We start from the raw sequence: 22,007 nt of genomic DNA on the forward strand, positions 1-22,007 counted from the left end.
CTTAAAGTCTGGGCTCCGCCCATGAGGCGTGGCACAATTCATTCTTGCTCCACCCATAAGCAAGGCCCGCAACTCAAGGTTGGCCACGCCCAAACGTCAAGAGCCCCGCCCACCCGCCTAGCTCCTAAGACACGGCCCCGCCCACACCCCTAGAACCTAGCCACGCCCACAACTCCGGGCTCTACTCTTATCCTCTGTTTATTCATCTAGGCCCCACCTTCTCCAGGCCCCGCCCCTGTCTCCTGGTCCTACCCTTCTCCCCACTCTTTAACTTCAGGCCTTAAGGCTCTAGTAGGCCCCGCCCCCTTCACAATGCCCCGCCCCACGAGCCCGCGCCGCCCGTTTCTGACCGGTTGGCACCAGGCTAACAGCTCCACAACATCGTTGGCCCTGGACGCCGCTGGCGGCCCGCCCTAGGCAGCCAGGCCCCACTAAGCCCAGCCCTCGCAGGTGAGCACCGATGCTCACGAGCTGTGCATCCTTGGGCGCCACTGTGACCTCTCTGGGCTCTGGGGGTCTCGGGCCTGGGGTGTCAGCACAGGAGGCAGGAGGTGGTGCCCCCTTGAGGTCCATAAAACCAGACCCCAAGTTACTGACAGGACAGTCTGATACCACTAGAGTTCACTGGGGTTGTGCTTCTTCGTGACCGCTGGAGGATACTGCTAATGGGGTGTCTGGCTAGTGGGCAGGAACACTTTGGAAAAGGAAGACAGGAAACTTTGGGAAACTTTGGAAAGGAGGACTGACTACAGCGGCAGTTTTCAACTGGGGGTCAGATGACTTTCACAGGGGCCACCTAAGACCATCTGAAAAAACAGATATTTACCTTGTGCTTACGACAGTAGCAAAATCACAGCTATGTAACAGCAACAAAACCAGTTTTGTGGTTGGGGTGCCCACAACATGAGGAACTGTATTAAAGGGTCATAGCATTAGGAAGGTTGAGAGCCACTGGATTAGAGTGTCCCCTAGAATCAGCTCCGTCTGCGAGTCTCTTCACCCAGCCCTCCCACACCCTCTCCAGCCTCAGTTTTCCTTGTGATAATCAAGTAAAGGCCCAAGACCCAAAGCTGGTGCTTTGCCAGGAGGAGGCAGGGCTCCAAGATGCCCTGGGGAAATACATGACTCAGACACCAACAATCCCGTCCTGGGGGAGATGTGGGCTCAGCAGACATTAAGACAGTGAAAGCTCTAGAAGAGAGGTGACCAGAGGCGAGATGGGGGACACCCCGACTGCTCAGGAAGCCCCCAGGAGACGCATGATTCACACGGGCCGGTCTGGGAAGTACAGACTAAGATTTGGAGGGTGAGGGAGGTACCCATCAGGAAGGGCAGGGTGCTGTGGACAGGGGTGGGGGGCATGTGGGCAAGGTGAGGGATTGATGGAGTGAGTGCTGGGGTGGGGATTAAAGATCTGCCAGGGGAGGGGGCATGAGGACCAATGTCATTAAGAACAATGCCATCTCAAGTTATCAGACCCAGCTGGGTGTGGTAGCAAGCCTCTGCCGTCCTAGCTACTCCAGGAGGCTGGGGCAGGAATCATGAGTTCAGCAGCAGCAGAGTGAGACCCTGTCTCAAAAACAGAACTTAGACTCTCAGGCTGACATCTGTCACTACAGTTAGCAGTCCCAAGGCTAGACTTTTTTTTTCTGTTTGTTCCTTCCTCCTTCTCTTTGTTGAGTCAGGCTGTAAGCCAAAGTGGCCTTGAACTCACGGCGGTCCACTGACGAGGTGTCCCAAGTGCTGGGATATGTGCCAATACACCAGATCTATTTTAACGTGGCCCCATGCTTGTCGTATACACAAGCTGTGAGCTGTCACATTTACAACCCCTCAGTTCCATGGGGTCAGTCAGCAAACATGGAGTCAGTGAGCACAAGTGGGGTGCTAGTTGGGCCTTGCAGGAGCAGGTGGGAAACAGGAGGGGCACGGAGGAGGCTGGAGAGGCCAGTCACAGTTTCCTCACTAGGGCTGGGGGTTAGAGCACCTCAGAGGTGGGGCTCCTCACCCCGGGTGACCAGCTATAGATGGGGGTGTAATGCTGGATCCTGAAAGCCCAGAGAGCAATACGGAGCTGGGCATGAGAAGGAATATATAACAGGTGGGTGGGTGGATGGGTGGGTGGGTGGATGGGTGGGTGGATGGATAGATAGATAGACAGACAGACAGACAGATCCTCTAAGCTATGCCCCAGCCTTTATTTTATTCCAAGGTCTTGCTGCTCATCCCAGGCCAGGTTGAAACTCGAAACCCTACTCCTGCTTCAGCCTCCCTTGTGATTGACTTTTGAGGCATTATTTTAGAGATGAGACCACAAGGTCCTTGAGAGCAGTGACAGACACGGTCCCAAAGGGCTGGGCGGCCAGGGTGATTGTGACTTTTTTTTTTCCGGAGCTGGGGACCGAACCCAGGGCCTTGCGCTTGCTAGGCAAGCGCTCTACCACTGAGCTAAATCCCCAACCTGGGGTAATTGTGACTTAGGGTTCTTTCTTCCCAACTTCGCAGCCCCACCAGCATGGATGATGCTCACCTTGAGGAGGACCTCGAGGATAAAGACACAGGTGTGGTCCGGTGGCCTGGCAGGATGGAGAGGGAGAGTGGAGTGATGGGTACCCCTCAGTCCCCACTAGAGACTAAAACGGGGCTATGTCCTCAGTCTGTGCTGGGATAAGGAGTTCCTGAGACCCTGTTCTCTGAGTAGGACTGGCTTGAGGGTGACTCACACTCACCTGTCACGGCACCTCCCATCCACCGCCCAGTGCTGGGACGGGTTGGGCTGAGCGGTGCTCCCTAGTCCAGTCCTGATGTTTACCAGGTTCCTGGCTTTACATGGGCATCTACTGTACCTGGGGCCCTTGGGGGCCTATTAGCCCTCAGGCTCCAGGGCAACGATCCGGCAGTTGTCCCTGGTTGAGCCCCAGCAGCTCCAACCTCCCGCTATCTCCCGGCAGAGTTCACCTGGGAGGTGAAGGCCAATGACCGAGCCTACCACAAGCAGTTCAGGAAGAAGGGCTTCCTGTGCTGGAGGCAGAAGAAGTACAAGGTGAGCCACCCACTGGCTGCCTCTACCCGGTTTGCTGGGCTGCTCCGTGGGGCACTGCCCTGCGCCTGACCCCAGGTAGGGGAGCCACCCTGAGAGTTCTCAGAGTTATTTTTTGAAATGAGATCTCACTAGGTAACTTAGGCTGCACTAAAACTCCTTAGTCTCCTGCCTCAACTTCCCTAGTATCACCAGGCCTAGTTGAATTATTTTTGCAGGAGTAGGGAAGGATCCAAAGGCCTCCTGAATGCTGAGGGAAGGGGCTTCATTCTTGGATCACGCCCTAAGGCCCCTCACTGGGCGAACTGAAGGCGGGGCTACAACTCCTAGTCACGCCCCCAGCACATGTTTTACTAAAACCCAGGATGACCTTACATTCCCTCTATCGCCCAGGCAGGATCCTTCTGCCTTAGCCTCCTGAGTGCTGGGATGGCAGGTAAGTGCTACCAGGGGTTGCCGCCGTTCTTAAACGGGACGGTGATGTCTCTTCTCACCAAGTCTCTTAACTTCGCCTCATTCCCTGGGAGCTAATCCAGCGGCTGACAGAGCAGGACCCCCATCAGACACACTCACAATCTCTTGCTGTCTCTCATCTCCATGACTTTGCACTAAGTATAACCTCAATTAATGCCCGCTGGAGGCCCTGCATTCAGCTGACCTTCCATCAAGCAGCAGGTGTTCAGTAAATGCTGGCTTACAGGGCATTCAGTATTGGTTTGGTGTAGGTTTATCGATGCTTGGAGGTGCCTCACGGCTTGGTGGCTCCTGCACCCATACCGACAACTGATGGTTCTTGTTCTAGAGCAACGCCATCCACACTGCCAAATACAATGTCTTCTCCTTCCTGCCTCTGAACCTGTACGAGCAGTTCCGTCGTGTGTCCAATCTCTACTTCCTTTTCATCATCATCCTGCAGGTGGGCGGGGCTTAGCGGGTGGGCGGGCTTAGTGGGAGGCAGGGCGGGGCCCCGGGGCCCCAGCAGCCACTGACGATTGTGGTTGGGTGGGGTCTCCTGAGCACCCTGATGTCTGCTCACTGAGGACTCTTCTTGTCTCTGTGGTGGGCTGCCTAAAATCCCTCTCCCGTCGTGTGTGCCAGCCGCCCAGTACCTGGCATGCATGAGGGGCTTCATATGTGCCCAAAGCAAAGATGGGTGTTTGAGAGAGGTTTTGTATGCAGCACTCCTGGGTTGGGGACTTAGCTCAGTGGTAGAGCGTTTGCCTAGCAAGCACAAGGCCCTGGGTACAAGGCCCTGGGTTTGGTCCCCAGCTCCGAAAAAAAGAAAAAAAAAAAAAAAGTAGATGTATGCAGCACTCCTGAGTGCCTTTGTAAAGTCTATGCATTCAGCAAGCGCTCAGTAAATGCAGGATCCTCTCTTACGGTAGGGTTTTAGAGGACTCCCTTGCCCCTGCCTGCATGGCTGGGCTCTGGGGACTGGGAGTGGGCACCCACTGGGCACCTGGTTGATGCCTGGCCTGAGGAGTGTGCCCTCCACCGGGGTGACTCTACACCCAGCTTAAGCAGTGTCTCAGGAGCACCCCACCAGCCCAGCACCTCATTTCTGCTCTGCTTTCACTCATCAAACTACAAAACATGTATTGAGCCCCTATTGTGTTCAGGAGGGTCAGCCAGCCTCCCCTCCCCTGGCCTCAGTCTGCAGAGGATTTAACAGTAGCCATCTGGAGAAGCCAGGGTGGTGGCCTGGAGGTGACAGTAGACAGGTCAGGGCTGAAGGAAGAGGCAAGGGTGGAGCTTGTGGTGTCTGGTCCCCACAGAGCATCCCGGAGATCTCCACACTGCCCTGGTTCACGCTCTTTGCGCCTCTGGTCTGCCTGCTCATGATCCGGGCCGCCCGTGACCTGGTGGATGACATTGTGAGTGGTGGCTAGAGTGGCGTTGGCCTGGGTGCGGGAGGGTGGAACTATCCTCAGACCATACACGAAGCAGAGCATGAGCCTGAGGGGCCTCGGCGCTCACTGTGGGCAGGGCTCTCTGAGGGCAGGAAATGGGGCAGGGGCCTGGCAGAGTGCCACCTCTGTGAGCTTCATTCTGTTGATCCAGGGTCGACACAGGAGCGATAGAATCATCAACAACAGGCCTTGCCAGATCCTGAAGGGGAAGAGGTGAGGCTGGTGGTCAGCACAGGGATGGGGGCGGACATCTGGGGACATCGGAAGGCCATTGTCTGACTAGCATGATCTACACTGGCCTAGTTTGCTTTCTGTTGCTGAGATAAATACCATAACCAAGAGCAACTCAGGAAGAAAGGGTTTATTTCAGATTACAGCTTACAGTCCACTCAAGGCCAGAGCTGAGGCCAAGGCTGTGGAGGAGCCCTGCTCACTGGCTTGCTCCTGCTGGCTCAGCATGATTCCTCATACAGCCCAAGACCACCCACCTAGGAGTGGCCCCGCCCACACTGGGCGGGACCCTTTACATCAATCACTCATCAAGAAACTGCCCCATAGGCTTGCCCAGCTCTGATGGAGTCGGCTTCTCAGTTGAGGTTCCTCCTCCCAGGTGGCACCCGCATCAAGTTGACAAAATACTTAACCAGGTTGCAAGCTAAGCCGGATCCAAGCCTGTGTTTATTAGGATGCTGCTGTCACCCTGCTGGGCGTTGACTCTGGGGTAGGGACAAAGAGTCTGGGGACCTGACAGCTCTGTGGCATATCGACTTCAGCCCTTCAAGGAAAGGCTAGGAGGGATATGGATAGGGACTCTGGGGAGTACTGCCTGGTGACATGGACCTTCTGGTGGGGCATAAGGATGTCAGGGAAGGCAGCTACTGCTGAGCCAAGCCCTGCCAGGTGATGTGAGGTCAACGGAAGGCAGATCATGTGTGTGTGTGTGTGGGGCATGCCATGATGCCACATCCCTTCCTTGCAGTTTCCTGTGGAAGAAATGGAAGAATCTATGTGTGGGGGATGTGGTGTGTCTCAGCAAAGACAACATTGTCCCGGTGAGGCCACCTCCCAACATGGAGCACCCTTGGGGAGGGTCCTCGAGCAGTCCTGACTCCTCCCTGCCCCACCCCAGGCAGACTTGCTCCTGCTCGCCAGCACAGAGCCCAGTAGCCTGTGCTACCTGGAAACGGCAGACATCGATGGGTAAGAAGCTGTGTCATCCCTGGGGGCTCGGGTGTCAAAGGGACCTGCTTCCCTTGTGGCATAGAGACAGCCAGGCAGTCTAGTAAAACTGTCAGGGCACCTGTGTGTTTGTGCCTAGGCTGTGCTGTGGCCCTCTGTCTCTCTGGGCCTTATCCCTCTGTCACAGGTGGTCTGCAAAAGTAGTCAAGGGCCCAGAGGAAGTATGGCTTCTCACCTAAGGGTGTCCGCCACAGCTACATTTTCATGGCTTTTCATGCCCCTCTTTTCCCCAGAGAGACCAACTTGAAGTTCAGGCAGGCTCTGATGGTCACACACCATGAACTTACTAGCCCGAAGAAAATGGCTTCCTTCCAGGGTAAGGGGACAGAGATGGCCCTGCATGTGCCTCTCTACACATCCTTTGTTGGGTTAAGATGGACGCTGGGTGGGGCCCTGCCCAGTGCAGTGTTAAGTCCTGCCCCTGTACCAGCCTGTAGTGCCAGGGTATCTTTTATCACACTGCCACCCATGGAGAGAGGTCCCTGCCTAGCGCCCAACTCCCGCAGTTCTGTGCTCCATTCTCATTACTGTTTGCTGTGGCTTGGCAAGCAAACGCGGTATTTTCCTGTCTTGTTGCAAGGCGACATACTCAGCGCCATAGACACGGACACATCATTCAAGTCATGGCTTCTCCAATCCTCCTAGATTACACAAGCTCTAGCACTCAGGAGGCTGAGGCAGGAGGATCACAGGTTTGAGGGCTGGAGAGATGGCTCAAAGGTTAGGAGCACTCACTGCTGTCACGGGGACCTGTTTTTGGTTCCCCGTGGCTCCTAGTGGCCTGTAACTCCAGCTCCAAAGGATGCGGTGCCTCTGGTATCCATGCATCAGACCTGCACACAAACGTGCGATCCAAATTCAACAAAATGGCTGCACGCATCTTTAGCCCAGCACTCAAACAACAGAGGCAAACAGATCTCTAGAGTTCGAGGCCAGCCTGGACTACAAAAGTCAGGACAGGGGGTTGGGGATTTAGCTCAGTGGTAGAGCACTTGCCTAGCAAGCGCAAGGCCCTGAAGCGCAAGGTCCCCAGCTCCGAAAAAAAGAAGAAGAAAAAAAAAAAAAGTCAGGACAGTCATGGCTACATAGAAGGCAGCCAGCGGAGATCCTAGTGGTCACGTGACCAGATCCCTCTCCAGACTCTTATTGTAATGTTTTCCTCAGTCAACATATAGAACCCATCTTTGTTCTTCACAGAGAGCTTCAATGCTGGCCTTGCTTGTTCCTCAAGAAGCTTAATGTATGCTTTGCCGTTAGAATAAGTTTTCACCACACTGTGGCATGCTTAAATATTCCTAAAATAAACCGCTCGGCGTCAGACTTAGAAATTTCACCAACACTGGCTACTGAGTTGTATAGAGCAGAACTGCCTTCCTGCCTCCTGCAGATCCTGCAGGCCAGTGAAGGTCACAGGGGTGTCCCTGGACAGGAGGCTCACAGACCCTGATGTCATCAGAGTCATGAACATCCCAGTCACCTCCATCCAAGATTTAACCACAAGAGAGGAGGCTAGGGAGGGAGGGGTGGTGATTGGATTACAAGGACAGTCATGTGGAAGCCCTGAGGCCATGAGATTGACTTTGGAGCCTTTCAGAGGAAGCTGAGAGATGGTGCTGGCTGTCCCGAGAGAAGTGTGGTGTGGGAACAGGAATGTGGCAGGGAGATGATGCAGGACCACCACCGCTGCAGAAGCTGACTGCTGCTCACTGGGTCCCTACAGGCATAGTGACATGTGAGGAACCCAACAGCCGGATGCATCATTTTGTGGGGAGCCTGGAATGGAACAGCAGGAAGTACCCGTTGGACATTGGAAACCTCCTCCTGCGGGGCTGCAAGATCCGCAACACAGACACCTGCTATGGCCTGGTCATCTATGCTGGTACAGCACACTGGGCATCTGGACTGGGGGACTGAGGGAGAGCCCTGAAAGTGGGGAGAGCTCCAAAAGTCTGTCACGATTGCAGCATATGTGGTGTGTGACATAGGCCCTAGGTGCTGTCAAATGTCAGCACTCTAGTTATCATTGAAAAATGGAATGTTGTTGCATAGGCTAAGAGGGGTGGGCAGACAGGGACTGGATTGGGAGATGGATAGGCAGGTGAATGGATGGATGGATGGGTGGGTGGGTGGGTGGATGGATGGGTGGTGGATGGGTGGGTGGGTGGATGGGTGGGTGGGTGGATGGGTGGGTGGATGGGTGGGTGGATGGATGGATGAGTGGATGGGTAGGTGGATGGATGAGTGGATGAGTGGGTGGGTGGATGGGTGGGTGGATGGATGGGTGGGTGGATGGGTGGACGGGTGGGTGGGTGGGTGGGTGGATGGGTGGATGGGTGGACGGGTGGGCGGGTGGGCGGATGGGTGGGTGGGTGGATGGATGGGTGGATGGATGGGTGGATGGATGGGTGGATGGGTGGGTGGATGGGTGGGTGGATGGGTGGATGGGTGGATGGGTGGATGGATGGGTAGATGGGTGGGTGGATGACTGGATGGATGGGTGGATGGGTGGGTGGGTGGGTGGATGGATGGATGGGTGGGTGGATGGATGGATGGGTGGGTGGGTGGGTGGATGGATGGATGGATGGAAGGATGGATGAATGGATGGGTGGGTGGGTGGATGGATGAATGGGTGGTGGATGGGTGTGTGGGTGGGTGGATCAGTGGATGTTTGAATGATGGGTAGGGATATTACAGATGGAAATTAATCTTGCAGGTTTAGACACAAAGATCATGAAGAATTGTGGCAAGATTCATCTGAAGAGGACCAAGCTGGACCTGATGATGAACAAGCTGGTGATCTTGGTAAAGACTCAGGAGTACCTGTGGGGTCTCTGAGGCGTGAAGGGACATCTCCACTCTTCTCCTGATGCCCTGGACCCCTGTTGTCTCCTCCTCCTCCCTTCTCTTCCTTCTCCTTATTCCTATTGCTGTCTAGCCCAGAGTAATCTTGAACTCCCATGCCCCTGCCCGTACCTGGGTAGCAAGCGACAGGCCTATCCTGGGCTCCCTTTGCATCGTGTTTATGATGCCTGATGCAGGAGAATCAGGACTCAAAGCCCAGATGGATTAAAGACAAAGAGTCCCAAAGCTGGACTGGGACCTGAGAGACCCTCCTCTGCCATGGATCCCCAGTCTGCTGTGGCCTTCCTGACCCAGCCATCTCCATCCCCATCCCCTCACAGATCTTCATGTCACTGGTGATTGCTTCCATGTTTCTAACACTGGGCTTCGCCTTCATGGTGAAAGAGTTTAAAGCCAAGCATCACTACATGTCATCGATGCAAGGGCGCACGGACGCAATGGACTCCTTCTTCATCTTCTGGGGCTTCCTCATCTTGCTCAGCGTTATGGTGCCCATGGCCATGTTTATCATGTAAGCTCCCGGGCAGGGCTCAGGGGATGCCCCTCCAGACAGGGTGTGGTGGTTGGAGCTTCACTGACCTGGCTCGTGGCTGCGTGCAGCGCCGAATTCATCTACTTAGGCAACAGCATTTTCATCAACTGGGACCTCAGTATGTACTATGAGCCCCTGGACATACCGGCCAAGGCCCGCAGCACCAGTCTGAATGACCACCTGGGCCAGGTGCAGTACATCTTCTCAGACAAGACCGGGACGCTGACACAGAACATCATGACCTTCAAGAAGTGCTGTATCAATGGCTGTACCTATGGTGATGCCCTGCACCCTACACAGCCCCTTCCCCATAGCCCCGCCCCTTCCTAGTCAGGTCTCCCTGGGGGATCAACGCCTGGACTAAGAACCAGACCACGTCCAATGTGGTCTTGAGCTTGACAATATTAGGTGTCCCCTGGAAACCTGAACTTGGGGTGGGGACCAGGGGATCCCTAAGTGTTACCTCCTGGGGGGAGCTGAATTCTGATGCAGAGTTCTTTCCCCAGATTCAGACGACGAGCACGGGACACTCCGAAAGGTGAACCCTATGACCCTGCCTCACTGGAGCAGGGTGGGTGTACTGGATGGGGTTGGCAGCAGATAGCCTGACCCTGCACCCTGTTGTCTCCCAGCGGAACCCATATTCCTGGAACCCATTCGCTGACGGCAAACTCCAGTTCTACAATAAAGAGCTGGAATCCCTGGTGCGAGGCAAGCAGGACCGAGCAGTACAGGAGTTCTGGCGGCTGCTGGCCATCTGCCACACCGTGATGGTGCAGGAGAAAGACAGTGAGTGTGACCAGGCACGCATTGCCTCTCCTGTTGTCTGGGGACCCACGCACACAGCTTCTTGGGCTTGGACTCAAGTCTCCAGGGCCCAAAGGCTGTTCAGCCCATTTCCCAAGCCCCTTTGGTCCCCAGGGACTATGGCTTCCCACTGCCTCAAAGCTGAAGTCAGGATGAACCTGTGACCCCCTGCTAAGCCGCGAGATGCGGGAAGTGATGCCTCGCTGCCATCCTTTCTGCCTTTCAGACCAGCTGCTGTACCAGGCTGCCTCCCCTGATGAGGAGGCACTGGTCGCCGCTGCCCGGAACTTTGGCTACGTGTTTCTGTCTCGGACCCAGGACACGATCACCCTGGTGGAGCTGGGGGAAGAAAGGGTCTACCAGGTTCTGGCCATGATGGATTTCAACAGCGTTCGCAAACGGATGTCAGTGTTAGGTAAGCCTGAAGCCCCTCCCCGACTCTGCTGTGCTGTGTGACAGACAGCATGTGGACATCAGGGTCCTGCCTTCCTCCCTTCACAGTCCGAAACCCAGAGGGCTCCATCTGCCTCTATACCAAGGGTGCCGACACGGTCATCTTGGAGCGTCTTCACCATAAGGGTGTCATGGAGGCCACCACAGAGGAGGTCTTGGCTGTGAGTGTCCTGCTGGGAGAGGCTGGTGTGCATGCATGTGCGCGCATGCGTGTGTGTGTGTGTGTGTGTGTGTGTGTGTGTGTATGTGTGCATGTGTGTGCGTGCATGCTCAGAGGCAGCTACATACATTTGAGGGAGGGGGTTGTTTATCACACAAAATGTGGTGCTCCTGACTGTACCCAGAAGCTGAGATCTGCAGTGTCTTTCTGCTCCACACAAGGACAACCTGAGGGTGGGTTGGGCTCTGACCTCTGACCCCCCCTTCACCTGGCCTCTCCCCAGCTATGGCTGGGCTCTGCGACCTTCTTTGATTTCTTCTTTGTGGATGAAGCTAGGTCTATTTGTCTCCTGCTAGTCTATAGCCTTCAGCCTGTCCCCCTTCCTCTCCCTACCTCAGCAATCAGCCTTTTTACTTCCCCCCTTCTCTGAGGTGACAGGCAGACCCTTTGCACACACCCCTCCCCTCAATGACGACTCTGTCACTCACTTGTTCCGTTCCTCAGATCTCAGCCTTCAGCCCTGCCTTCAGGGGCCTTCTCTCACACGCCTTAGTTCACTGCTGTCTGGTACATCCGAGGGCTCTGCTGAGGGTTTTTGGGGTGCCCTTCTCTGCTGTGGGGAGAGGGGATCGAAATTCTTTAGAATGAAGACCCAGAGTCCAAGGGCTCAATCAGATTGGTCAGCCTTCCATGGAGTGGGTGGATAACTGAAGCCCCTTGAGGAACACAAACCTGTCTGAGGTTCCCACCCCAAGAGGACCCTGTGTGACAGTTGCACCTGACCTCCCACCCCATCACACTCCATAAGCCACCAGCCATGGCCAAGGCTCCTGGGGCCATAGCAGGATAGAAGGTCGTAAAGACAGGGGGCCCCTTTTCCTGGACCCCCAGCTGTGAGGACTGAACATGTTTCAGATCTACCGGAGGGACAGAGAAGGAGAGCCTTCCAGGATTCTGGGTGTCAAAAGTGTCCCCTCCCCATGGCAATCTTAGGACAAGTCCTGGAGCTGGGGTGAGGGACCCTAGAATCCTTTAAGTACTTGGGGAGTAGACACACACACCTGCCTGCCCAACACTGGAGATCTGAGGCAGGAGAATAAGGAACAACTCAGGCTTGTCTCAGCTATCAAGTCAAGCCATGAAAGGGAAGTTGGTTAATAGAGAGGATGCAGCCTGAGCCAGGTCCAGAGGTGTGAGGGCACTGTGACACTGGGGAGCCCTGAAGACAGACAGGGTCGGCTATTCACGGTTGGTCGGCGCTGCTGCAGGCCTTTGCAGAGCAGACCCTGCGCACCCTGTGCCTGGCCTACAAGGATGTGGCGGAGGATGCCTACAAAGAATGGGAACCGGAACACCAGGAGGCCGCCCTCCTGCTGCAGAACCGCGCGCAGGCCCTGCACCAGGTGTATAATAAGCTGGAGCAGAACCTGCAGGTGGGGGCCGTGGAGGTGTAGGACGGGCTGGCTGGGCTCCTGATGGGCCTTGGGACCTGAACCTGCGCTGGCCTCCCTTAGCTGCTGGGAGTCACAGCCATTGAAGACAAACTGCAAGATGGTGTCCCTGAGACTATCAGATGCCTCAAGAAGGGGAACATCAAAATGTGGGTGCTGACCGGGGACAAGCCAGGTGGGTCCCCAGCTCTGCTGCCCCAGAATGTGTGCTGCACTGTCCCGTTGGCCACAGGGCCCTCGGTACATCCCCAGGAGTGGACACGTGCCATGTGCAAACCCAGCGCTCAGGGAGAGTTTCGTCGTGACCACGCAACCGGGTGGGGACCCCTTCACATCCCCGGAGACATACCCACCCTAAAGTGACCTCCAGGTCAGCTTTGAAGGGATGTCCTGGGGCTATCTTGCACCCATGTATAGACAGGCTCATTTTGACAATTTTTGAAGTTTTAATTTTGGGTTATTTTTTGTTTTGCTTTCTTTTGATTTTTTTGTTTCTGATTTTCAAATAAATTTGACATTTTCATGTTTTCTCAAAGTGTGGTGGGCTTCAGGATCCCGGCCTTCATCCTACATCCCCGGGTACCTTGCACATCCCCAGCCCTTTCAGACTCCCGGGTAGCAGCCAAAATGCCAGGGCCACCTCTGATTGGCCGGTCCTGTTATGATACATGGCCGCTCTTGACCAATCACTACAGCAGGCCGGGAGATTGGGCGTGGGTGGGGGAGGCCTCAAGGGACGGACCAGGATTCGGTGGTGGGCGGGGCCTTGGGTAAGAGTGTGGGGCTCCAGGATCTGGCGCTGACCAGAAGCGCCTGCAACCTGGCTGGATTTGCAGAGACCGCGGTGAACATCGGCTTTGCGTGCCAGCTGCTGTCAGAAAACATGTCAATTCTGGAAGATAAGGACATCAAGTAAGCAGGTGACCTCCCTGGCACCCTCACACCATCCCTTGGGTGGGACGATGGCTCCACTTTCCCGTCCATCCCATCTCCTTACAGAGGTTTACTGGAGAACTATTGGGACGAAAATGAACACCAGAGGGCATTCCAGACGATGACCCATCACAACATGGCCTTGGTTATCAATGGAGAATTCTTGGTGAGTGTCACTGGGGGGAGGAGCAGCCGTTTGGTAAAACCTGGGATGGGGGACATGCCAAGAACAGAGATGCAGGCCTAGTGACCCAAGCCCCTTCTCCCCATCCCATCCCCCACACCTAACACCCAGGATCAGCTGCTCCTGTCCTTGCGCAAGGAGCCCCGAGCCCTGGTCCAGAATGCAGTGGTGGATGAGGCCACCCAGGAGCCGGGTGTGTCTGCGTTAGACTTCCTCCAGGCACGGAGGATCTCCCAGATGTGGAGAAACTTTGGGACCACCATGGCAACATCCCAGTCAGACGCCTCCAAGACTCGAGAGAGCCCCGAGGAGCGGAGGGAGAGGGCCTTTGTAGACCTGGCCTCCAAATGCCAGGCTGTCATCTGCTGCAGGGTGACACCCAAGCAGAAGGCCCTTGTGGTGGCATTGGTGAAGAAATACCAGCAAGTGGTGACGCTAGCCATCGGAGACGGAGCCAACGATGTGAACATGATCAAGAGTGGGTGGCGGGCCTGTGACTGGGCGCAGGGGAGTCAGTCTGGGGTTTGGGTCCCCATGGCTGACTCAGTGCTGTGGTCCCTGCAGCTGCGGACATTGGCGTAGGGCTGGCGGGCCAGGAGGGCATGCAGGCGGTTCAGAACAGTGACTACGTGCTGGCCCAGTTCTGCTACCTGCAGCGCTTGCTGCTTGTGCACGGGCGCTGGTCCTACATGCGAATCTGCAAGTTCCTGCGCTACTTCTTCTACAAGACCGTGGCCAGCATGATGGCCCAGATATGGTTCTCCCTGTTCAACGGCTTCTCTGCTCAGGTGTGTGGGGATCTGGGGCTGGCTCCCCGGGCAGCCCAGAGGCTGGGTGTGTCTGTCATCCCAACACTTGGGAAGCTGAGGCAGGAGGATTGCCACTAGTCAAAGACCACCTGGGCAGGTCAGGTATGGTGGCGAGGGTCTTTAATCCCAGCACTCGGGAGGCAGAAGCAGGCTAATCTCTGAGTTCAAGGCCAGCCTGGGCTATAGAGAGAGTTCCAGGACAGCCAGGGCTGCACAGAGAGACCCTGTGTTGAAAACCAGACAACAACAAATCTAGGTTATTAGTTAGGCCTTGTTCAGTACTGCAGAGTGAGTGGCTGGAGCGGAGCTCAGGTGGAGGAGTGCTGGCCGACTGTGCTCAGTGTCTGAGCTACCATGCCTAGTACCTGTGGCGCCAGGGGCAGGACCTAGGGCTGCTTCTAGGCTGGCCTCCAACTAGTATCCTCCTGCGTTGGCCTCCCGAAGGTCATTTTAGCTTGGTTAGGAGGAGCTGTCCTGAGGCCTCTCTTTGTCCTCTAGCTCCTTTAGTCGGAATCAAACCGGATGTGCTCTACAGCCGCCTAGAGGCCCATTCTCTCCAACTGCTGGTACAGCCTCAAAAGTCCCACACTTAACAAAGTGTCAGAGTTCAATGTCTACCCTTGCTGTCCCCTGCCCCAGCTGCCGGGGCTCCCCGCTAGAGTGGTGAAGGCTCCCCTCTCTTGCAGCCCCTGTATGAAGGCTGGTTCCTGGCTCTCTTTAACCTGCTGTATTCCACGCTCCCAGTCCTGTACATTGGTCTGTTTGAGCAGGTGAGCAGAGGCAGTGTTGTCCTGTCTGCCCACAGCAGCAGGCCATCTGCTCCCTCCAGATCTCTGTCTCGTGGGTGTCTGGGGGAGGGCTCTCCTATGGCAGACAGCCCTGCACTCTGAGAACCAGATCTCTCCAGCCTTCTGTGTTAACGTGGGGGGAACCGGAAGGAAGGCTCTGCGCTGTTCCTCTTACCCACGACCCAGAGTAAAGCTGCCTGAGGGCATTAATTCAGGAGAGGACTTCACCTCACATCTACGTTTTGTGTGGGGATGGGCTACGGTGGAGGTTAGGTTGTCTTGTTTGAAGATTTATTTACTTATTATATATAAGTAGCTGTCTTCAGACACACCAGAAGAGGGCATCGGATCCCATTACAGATGGTTATGAGCCACCATGTGGTTGCTGGGATTTGAACTCAGGACCTCTGGAAGAGCAGTCAGCGCTCTTAACCACTGAGCCATCTCTCCAGCCCAGGTTGTCTTGTTTGAATACACGTTAGCTCATGCTGAGCTCCTGGAGAGGGTCTTAAGCCACCATGTCCAGACTCCCCTCAGAGCCTTCGCCTCCTGTCCAGGACGTGACCGCAGAGAAGAGTCTAAAGATGCCCGAACTGTACACGGCTGGCCAGAAAGACGAGCTCTTCAACTACAGTATTTTCGTGCAAGCCATCGCCCACGGCACCATCACATCCCTGATCAACTTCTTTGTGACGATTTTGGTCAGCTATGACATGACCAAGACTGGCAGCTCCCCTGACTACCAGTCCTTTGGGGTACTGGTGGCCATATCTAGCCTACTGTCAATCACCCTGGAGGTAGGTGGGACCACGAGCCCTGAGAAACCATGGCGGCCTCTGCCTGACACTGACTTTACTCTAGCCTTGTAAAAAGGATTCATTTCAAGTAAACTCGTGTGTGTGTGTGTGTGTGTGTGTGTGTGTGTGTGTGTGTGTGTGTGTGCATTCACATGCAAGCATGCAGTACCCACAGAGGCCAAAAGAGGGAGTAGATTCCCTAGAACTGGAGTTACAGCTGCCTGTGGGACATGTATGTGGGTGCTAGGACCTGAAGTCAGGCTCTCTCCCAGAGCCGCCAGTGCTCTTTGCTTTGCTTCGTTTTGTCTTCTTGAGACAGAGTCTCTCTGTGGAGCCCTGGCTGACCTGGAATTTGCTCTGTAGACCAAGCTGGTCTCGAACTCACAGAGATCCACTTGCATAATGCTGGGACTAAAGGTGTCTATCATCACGCCTGACCCAGAAATGCTGGTAACACATTTGTGGTATGTGCAGCACACGGTGCCTGTGCACTGTGAGCCATGGGAGTTGGAGGAGGATGGTTTTGCTTAAGGGAGGGTCTTGTTCATTGCTGCTGTGTGACAAGACTCCGGGGAGATGCACCAAACAGATCCACTCACCTCAGGTAGGGAGCCCATGGCAGACCCAAGTATGGAGAACTGCCAAGGTCCAGCATGGTGAACCAGAGAGGTTCACTGGGGTTACTTAGAGGAGCAGAGATGACTCAGAGACAGCTGTATCCCCAAGGCCCTCCCCAGCACGGATGACGGCTCCCAGAGCTGGGAGCCTGCAATGCAGCCTGTAGGCAGTGTGACAGACAGGCCAGGTGGCTCGTTCTAAACCTCTTCCTGGCGGCTTGGATGGTCTCCGCATCTTTTTTTTTTTTTTTTTTTTTTTTTTGGTTCTTTTTTTTTCGGAGCTGGGGACCGATCCCAGGGCCTTGCGCTCTACCACTGAGCTAAGTCCCCAACCCTCCCCCCCCCAGCATCTTTGTGTCTTGGCTTCCTGTGGGGACTCTCAGCTTTACTGCTCACTCTAGCACGGAGGGGCCTGGTAAACTGGTCTGTTTCAGGGACTTCCTGAAGCTTCTTCCTGTTCTTTTCCTTTTTGCTTAAGGAGCTTCCTGCAGGATGGAGTGTTGTATTCTGGGAGGAAATGTTACTGCTGCGTATGTCATGGGCTTTCTGAATTTCTCTTTGCCTCCTGTTTAGCCATAAACCAAACAAGTAGTTGCTGTCACACACAGCAACCAGCTTTCCGAGGTGCTGGGGATTTGAACTCAGGTCCTCAGACTTACATAGCAAGTACTTTACCCCCTGAGTCATCTCCCAAGAACTCCACTTTGTTTTTCTGAGACTGATTCTCCCACTGAAGTTACAACTAATTAGGCTGCTCTGCCCAGCAAGCACCCAGGATCTTCCCATCCATCCATGTACCCCTGCGCCCAGTGCTGGGGTTCAGGCATGCTTCTATATGGGTGCTGGAGATTGGAACTTATGTCCTTGGCTTGGACAGTCTCCCCAGATCCCCCCGACCCGATCCCCGGCTGCTGGGGCCCTGCATCCTGTCTCCCACTTCCCACTGCTGACCTCTTGGCCCCTACCCAGGTTATCCTTGTCGTCAAGTACTGGACGCTCCTGTTCGTGGGCACCGTTGTGGTCAGCCTCAGCTCCTACGTAATCTTCACGAGCCTCACTGAGAGTCTATTGTTGTTCAGGATCTCACCAAAGACCTTCCCATTCCTGTGTGAGCTTCCATTGGTCGTTGGGAGGAAGGGAGTAGTCAGGGTAGTGGAGTGGCTGAGGGGTGGGGAAAGAGGCCCACACTCACCCACCGTCTGCCTCACCCCTAGTCGCTGACTACAATGTGATCCGTGAGCCCTCCAGCCTGCTGGTGATTGTCCTCAATGTGACCCTGAACACTCTGCCCATGCTGGCTGTGCGCATCATCCGAAGGACGGTCTTGAAACGGCACCCCAAGGTGAGAGCGAGCTGGGGGTGGCGCTACCCAGCGGTCACAGATTCTGTGTCCCAGGAACAGTGTGGACAGATCCCCCTAACTTCCTCAGGGGCCCAAGTCCCTGAGCACTGTGTCTGTCATAGAACATTCCTCAGGCTTCTGCCTTGGGTCACTCAGAGCCCAGGGAAGCAAGAAGATGGCTTTTGGAATAGTTTAGGCAAAATAGGACATTGGAAGCACTTTTGCCACACTGTCCTCTGTGCAGTGATGCATGTGGGCGTCCAGTCTCCAGGAAGAACATGGGTTCTGACGTCAGGCCACTGAGTGGAGGGGCCTGAGACATATTGGTCAGTGAGGGAGCCACACATGAAGGCCACAGTCTGGGACTCTGTGACCGGAAATGACCAGAGCAGGGAGAAGCAGAGGTGGGAAGTTCTTGGATGACAAAGGCTGTGGAGGAGATGGGTGCTCTCTCTCGGGAGTGAACCTTCCTTTGGGTGATGGAATGTTCTAGAAGTAGCAGTTGCACAGTTTTCTGAATGTGCTCAGTGCCAGAGCCATCCTTAAGCCACTGAGATGGCAATGAAAACATTCTTAAGACTTGTTATTCTTCATGTGTGCATGCTCTGTATGTGCATCATGGCGGGGCCTGGTGCCCACAGAGGCCAGGCAAGAGCACTGGCTCTCCTGGAAACTGGAGTTCAAGATGGTTGTGAGCTGCATGTGGGTGCTGGGAATTAAACCTGGTTTCTCCAGAAGAGCAGCCAAAGTTCTTAACCACTGAGCCACCTCTCCCACCCTAATAGGATAAATTTCAATGGTCTAGTTTAAAATTCTTTTTTTGGGGTTGGGGATTTAGCTCAGTGGTAGAGCGCTTGCCAAGGAAGCGCAAGGCCCTGGGTTCGGTCCCCAGCTCCGAAAAAAAAAAAAAAAAAAAAAAAAAAAAAAAAAAAAAAGAACCAAAAAAAAAATAAATAAAATTCTTTTTTTTTTTTTGAGATAAAAGTGTAGGGTGGGGGGGCTGGGGATTTAGCTCAGTGGTAGAGCGCTTACCTAGGAAGCGCAAGGCCCTGGGTTCGGTCCCCAGCTCCGAAAAAAAGAACCAAAAAAAAAAAAAAATGTAGGGTGGGGCCTCAAGGAAAGACTGACCACCTTCCGGTTTTGTCTCATGGAGGGAGTGTTTTTTAAATTTACAATTATTTATGCAGTGAGCATGGGCTGGGAGCCTTAGTGGGTGGCCCACACTGTGGAGTATTTACGGAGGTCAGAGAACAACTTCTAGTCACCAAGATTGATCGCAGGACATTAGTCTTGATAGCACGTGTCTCCGCCCGCCCAGCCCTCTGGTAGGCCTCTAGGAATAATTGTTGGTCCAGAATCGTTTCCAGATCAGACCCCAGTTGGCCAGACCAAGGTTTGGTGCTCCGAGTGGCACATGCTGGGGTGCATGTGACCCTAAAGCCCTGCTGTCCTCTGTTGTCTCCCACATGCTGCAGAAAGAAGAGGAGGTCCCAAGTGAAGAATTAACAGTGGAGCCCGCCATGCGGCTTCGCCGTGGGATGCCAGCCCGCCGCTCCAGCTATGCCTTCTCCCACCATGAGGGCTACGCAAACCTCATTACCCAGGGCACCATCCTGCGCAGGCATACGCACGTGGATGAATTTTATGGGGACACAGCCTGCAATTCCCCGAACCCATCCGAAGAAGACGTACCTTGGCAACACAAAGAATCAATATTTAATCCGCGAAAGATCTCAATCCTGGCCAAGAAGAGACGCCAGCACTACGGAAAGGGGTCTCAGGGAGAGGTCCACCCCAACGCTAGCTCCCAGACCACGGAGAAACAGACCGCCATTAACATAGACAACCATGAGACTAAGAAGCTACCCACCACCACAAGTGCCATGTCAGGACAGCTCCAGGTGTCCTCGTCTGAGGATCAGGCTTTCTACAGTGCGCTTTCACAGTACAGTCTGGCAAGCCGGCCGGAACGCATGGATGTCCGGTCCTCATCCTGGAAGGGCCCTCTCTTGAGGGATTCAGCCTCTTCGAGGTCAAGCCATCTGGAAGTAACCACACAGCTACATAGCCACACCTCCAGTTGACCAGAAGCCTCTCACTGGGGGATTCCCAGTCGTCAAGGACAATGCCACAGTCACCCGGGAGTGGACAGAGCCCTAACGTGGAACAAGCGCAGTCTCCCATGGTGCGCATGTCAGTGCGCCTTCAAGTCAGATCACCACGCAGCTCACGTGCTTAGCCAGTCAACGAACAGCATCCAAAGACAAGAGGAGGGGCACATCCTTGCCTTTTTCTAATAAAACAGGGTCCCTCTGGCCGCAGGGCTTCTTTGGGCTCTCTCCTCCAATTCTTTTAGCAGAATCCAGGGAATGTTCTCCCCCAAGTTAAAAAACAAAAAAACAAAAACAAAACAAAACAAAAAAATCAAAACACTGACCCCTACCGGTCAAGTCTATTAATTGTCGGAAGATTTTGTTGGCTTTTATCCCCTTCTCAGTGCACAGAGAGCTTCATTGTTTTTGAGAAAGAAAAGGGAAGAGATCAGGCTCTGCCTAACCTTTGGCTTCACCCCATACCAACCTCGGTTTAAACTGCCCTCCGGTGTCCTTCTGCCCGTCCTCCTCCAGGCTGCCTATCCTCTGTTCAAGCCATGACCTGATGTGGTCCAACTCACAGTTGGCTTTACTGATAGGCTCTGACCTGACCCCTGGGAACAGTGAAGTGGGTGGAGCTCTACAGTAGATGGGGCAAGCGGGAAACATAGGCTCGCCTCCCTTCTGCCCGGGCGCTTTGCTGCGGTTCCCGGATCCATACCCGTCCACAGCTGCCCACACACATATATACATATGAAATTGAATGGCTAGGTGATAATTTTTGAAGGAAACAGCAAGACAGAGAAAAGACTACACAACAGCGGTTAGCGCTGATGATGACTTGTCTCTCCTTTTTACCTCTGTTTTCAAGCCTGTCCCCTGAGGGCTAGAGTCGGGAGGGCTGCCCTCCAGCCTTATTGGAGGGTCTGTTTTGTGGTTTCACAGGGAATACAGTGAGGCCTTCAGTCATGCCATTCCCAGTGATAACAACCCACTGACACCCACCCTTCCCCTGGTGGGCCACTGAGAAAAGCTTTGGTTGAACCGTTTAGAAAGAAAAAGATGAAACGTCTAGGCTTACGTGTCCTGGAGCCCTGGAGTGCAGGCCTGCAGGTGGGGGGACAGTCTAACCTCACCTCAGTCCTGCAGTATGGGGCCTGCTGTTCAAAGCCAGCTCTTGGCCTTGAGACCTGGCCAAGGGGGAGAGAAGGGGCAAGAAGTGCAAGGAAGCCCAGGCTGGCCTGTGCCCACCTTCTTTCTCCATATCAAGGGGTGTGGAGCCCTGTTCTCCAGGGTCCCCAGGCATCTGCAAAAACCGGATACCCCATGGGCGGGAGGGCTGAGAATGTTCCAGGGGAGGTGAGCAGGTCTTTGTGTCTGGGGAAGTTGGGAAGCACTCAGGAATTTCCCGGCTGTCTGTTTTGAAGATGCTTGGGAAAGTTTTGCTAACATGAAACCCACTTGGAGTGGGGAAGGAGTATCATAGTGTAGATGGCTACCCACATGCAACCCAGATCCAACAACAGGCAGTGGCCCTCAGCCAGGCTGGACACAGAGAGGCTGCGGGGAGGAAGGCATCAGTGTTCAGGCCTGGCTGGCTCCAGGACCCTTTCTAACCCAGGGCCTTGCCACCCGCTTGGACACAGTTCCCTAGTCAGGTGGAAACAAGCAGAGCCACAGCACAGGCCAGCCTGCTTCTGAAGCACAGCCATGCGCATGCCCACCAGCACCCTACATCATCAGAGTACGTGGTCCTGCGTCAATCAAGCACCATGACCTCTTTGGATTTCATTTCTCTTTTGTTGTTTCTTAAATTACATTTGAACACAGAACACATAGAATCATAAATACTCTTAGAAGACACAACTCCATAAAACGAGAAAACAGAACAAGCCAGGGAAAGGTGCAGCCGTCAGGTGCGTGCCTTCCTCTCTTTCCTAAGAGACTCTTGTACATAGGAAATCTGTGAAGGCCCCAGTCCCCCACTCAC

General features: G+C 54.5%; 1 protein-coding gene across 2 annotated transcripts; it reads left to right on the forward strand.

Annotated features, from left to right (window-relative positions):
- The first annotated feature begins 324 nt into the window (after positions 1-324).
- Positions 325-20,252, forward strand: Atp8b3 (ATPase phospholipid transporting 8B3). Of its 2 annotated transcripts, NM_001432444.1 has the most exon segments (28): positions 325-450; positions 2,506-2,561; positions 2,952-3,043; positions 3,843-3,956; positions 4,816-4,914; positions 5,102-5,163; positions 5,930-6,002; positions 6,080-6,150; positions 6,423-6,505; positions 7,910-8,068; positions 8,903-8,991; positions 9,372-9,562; positions 9,652-9,860; positions 10,090-10,121; positions 10,216-10,372; positions 10,617-10,805; positions 10,892-11,004; positions 12,272-12,436; positions 12,518-12,629; positions 13,291-13,366; positions 13,454-13,553; positions 13,683-14,049; positions 14,136-14,359; positions 15,067-15,150; positions 15,726-15,965; positions 17,552-17,690; positions 17,797-17,924; positions 19,400-20,252. In NM_001432444.1, coding segments are annotated over 27 exon segments (4,023 nt in total). In that variant the 5' UTR covers positions 325-450; positions 2,506-2,515; the 3' UTR covers positions 20,009-20,252.
- Positions 20,253-22,007: the final 1,755 nt, after the last annotated feature.

Source organism: Rattus norvegicus, chromosome 7, assembly GCF_021556685.1.
Source record: "Rattus norvegicus strain SHRSP/BbbUtx chromosome 7, alternate assembly SHRSP_T2T, whole genome shotgun sequence".
NCBI classification, from domain to species: Eukaryota; Metazoa; Chordata; class Mammalia; order Rodentia; family Muridae; genus Rattus; species Rattus norvegicus.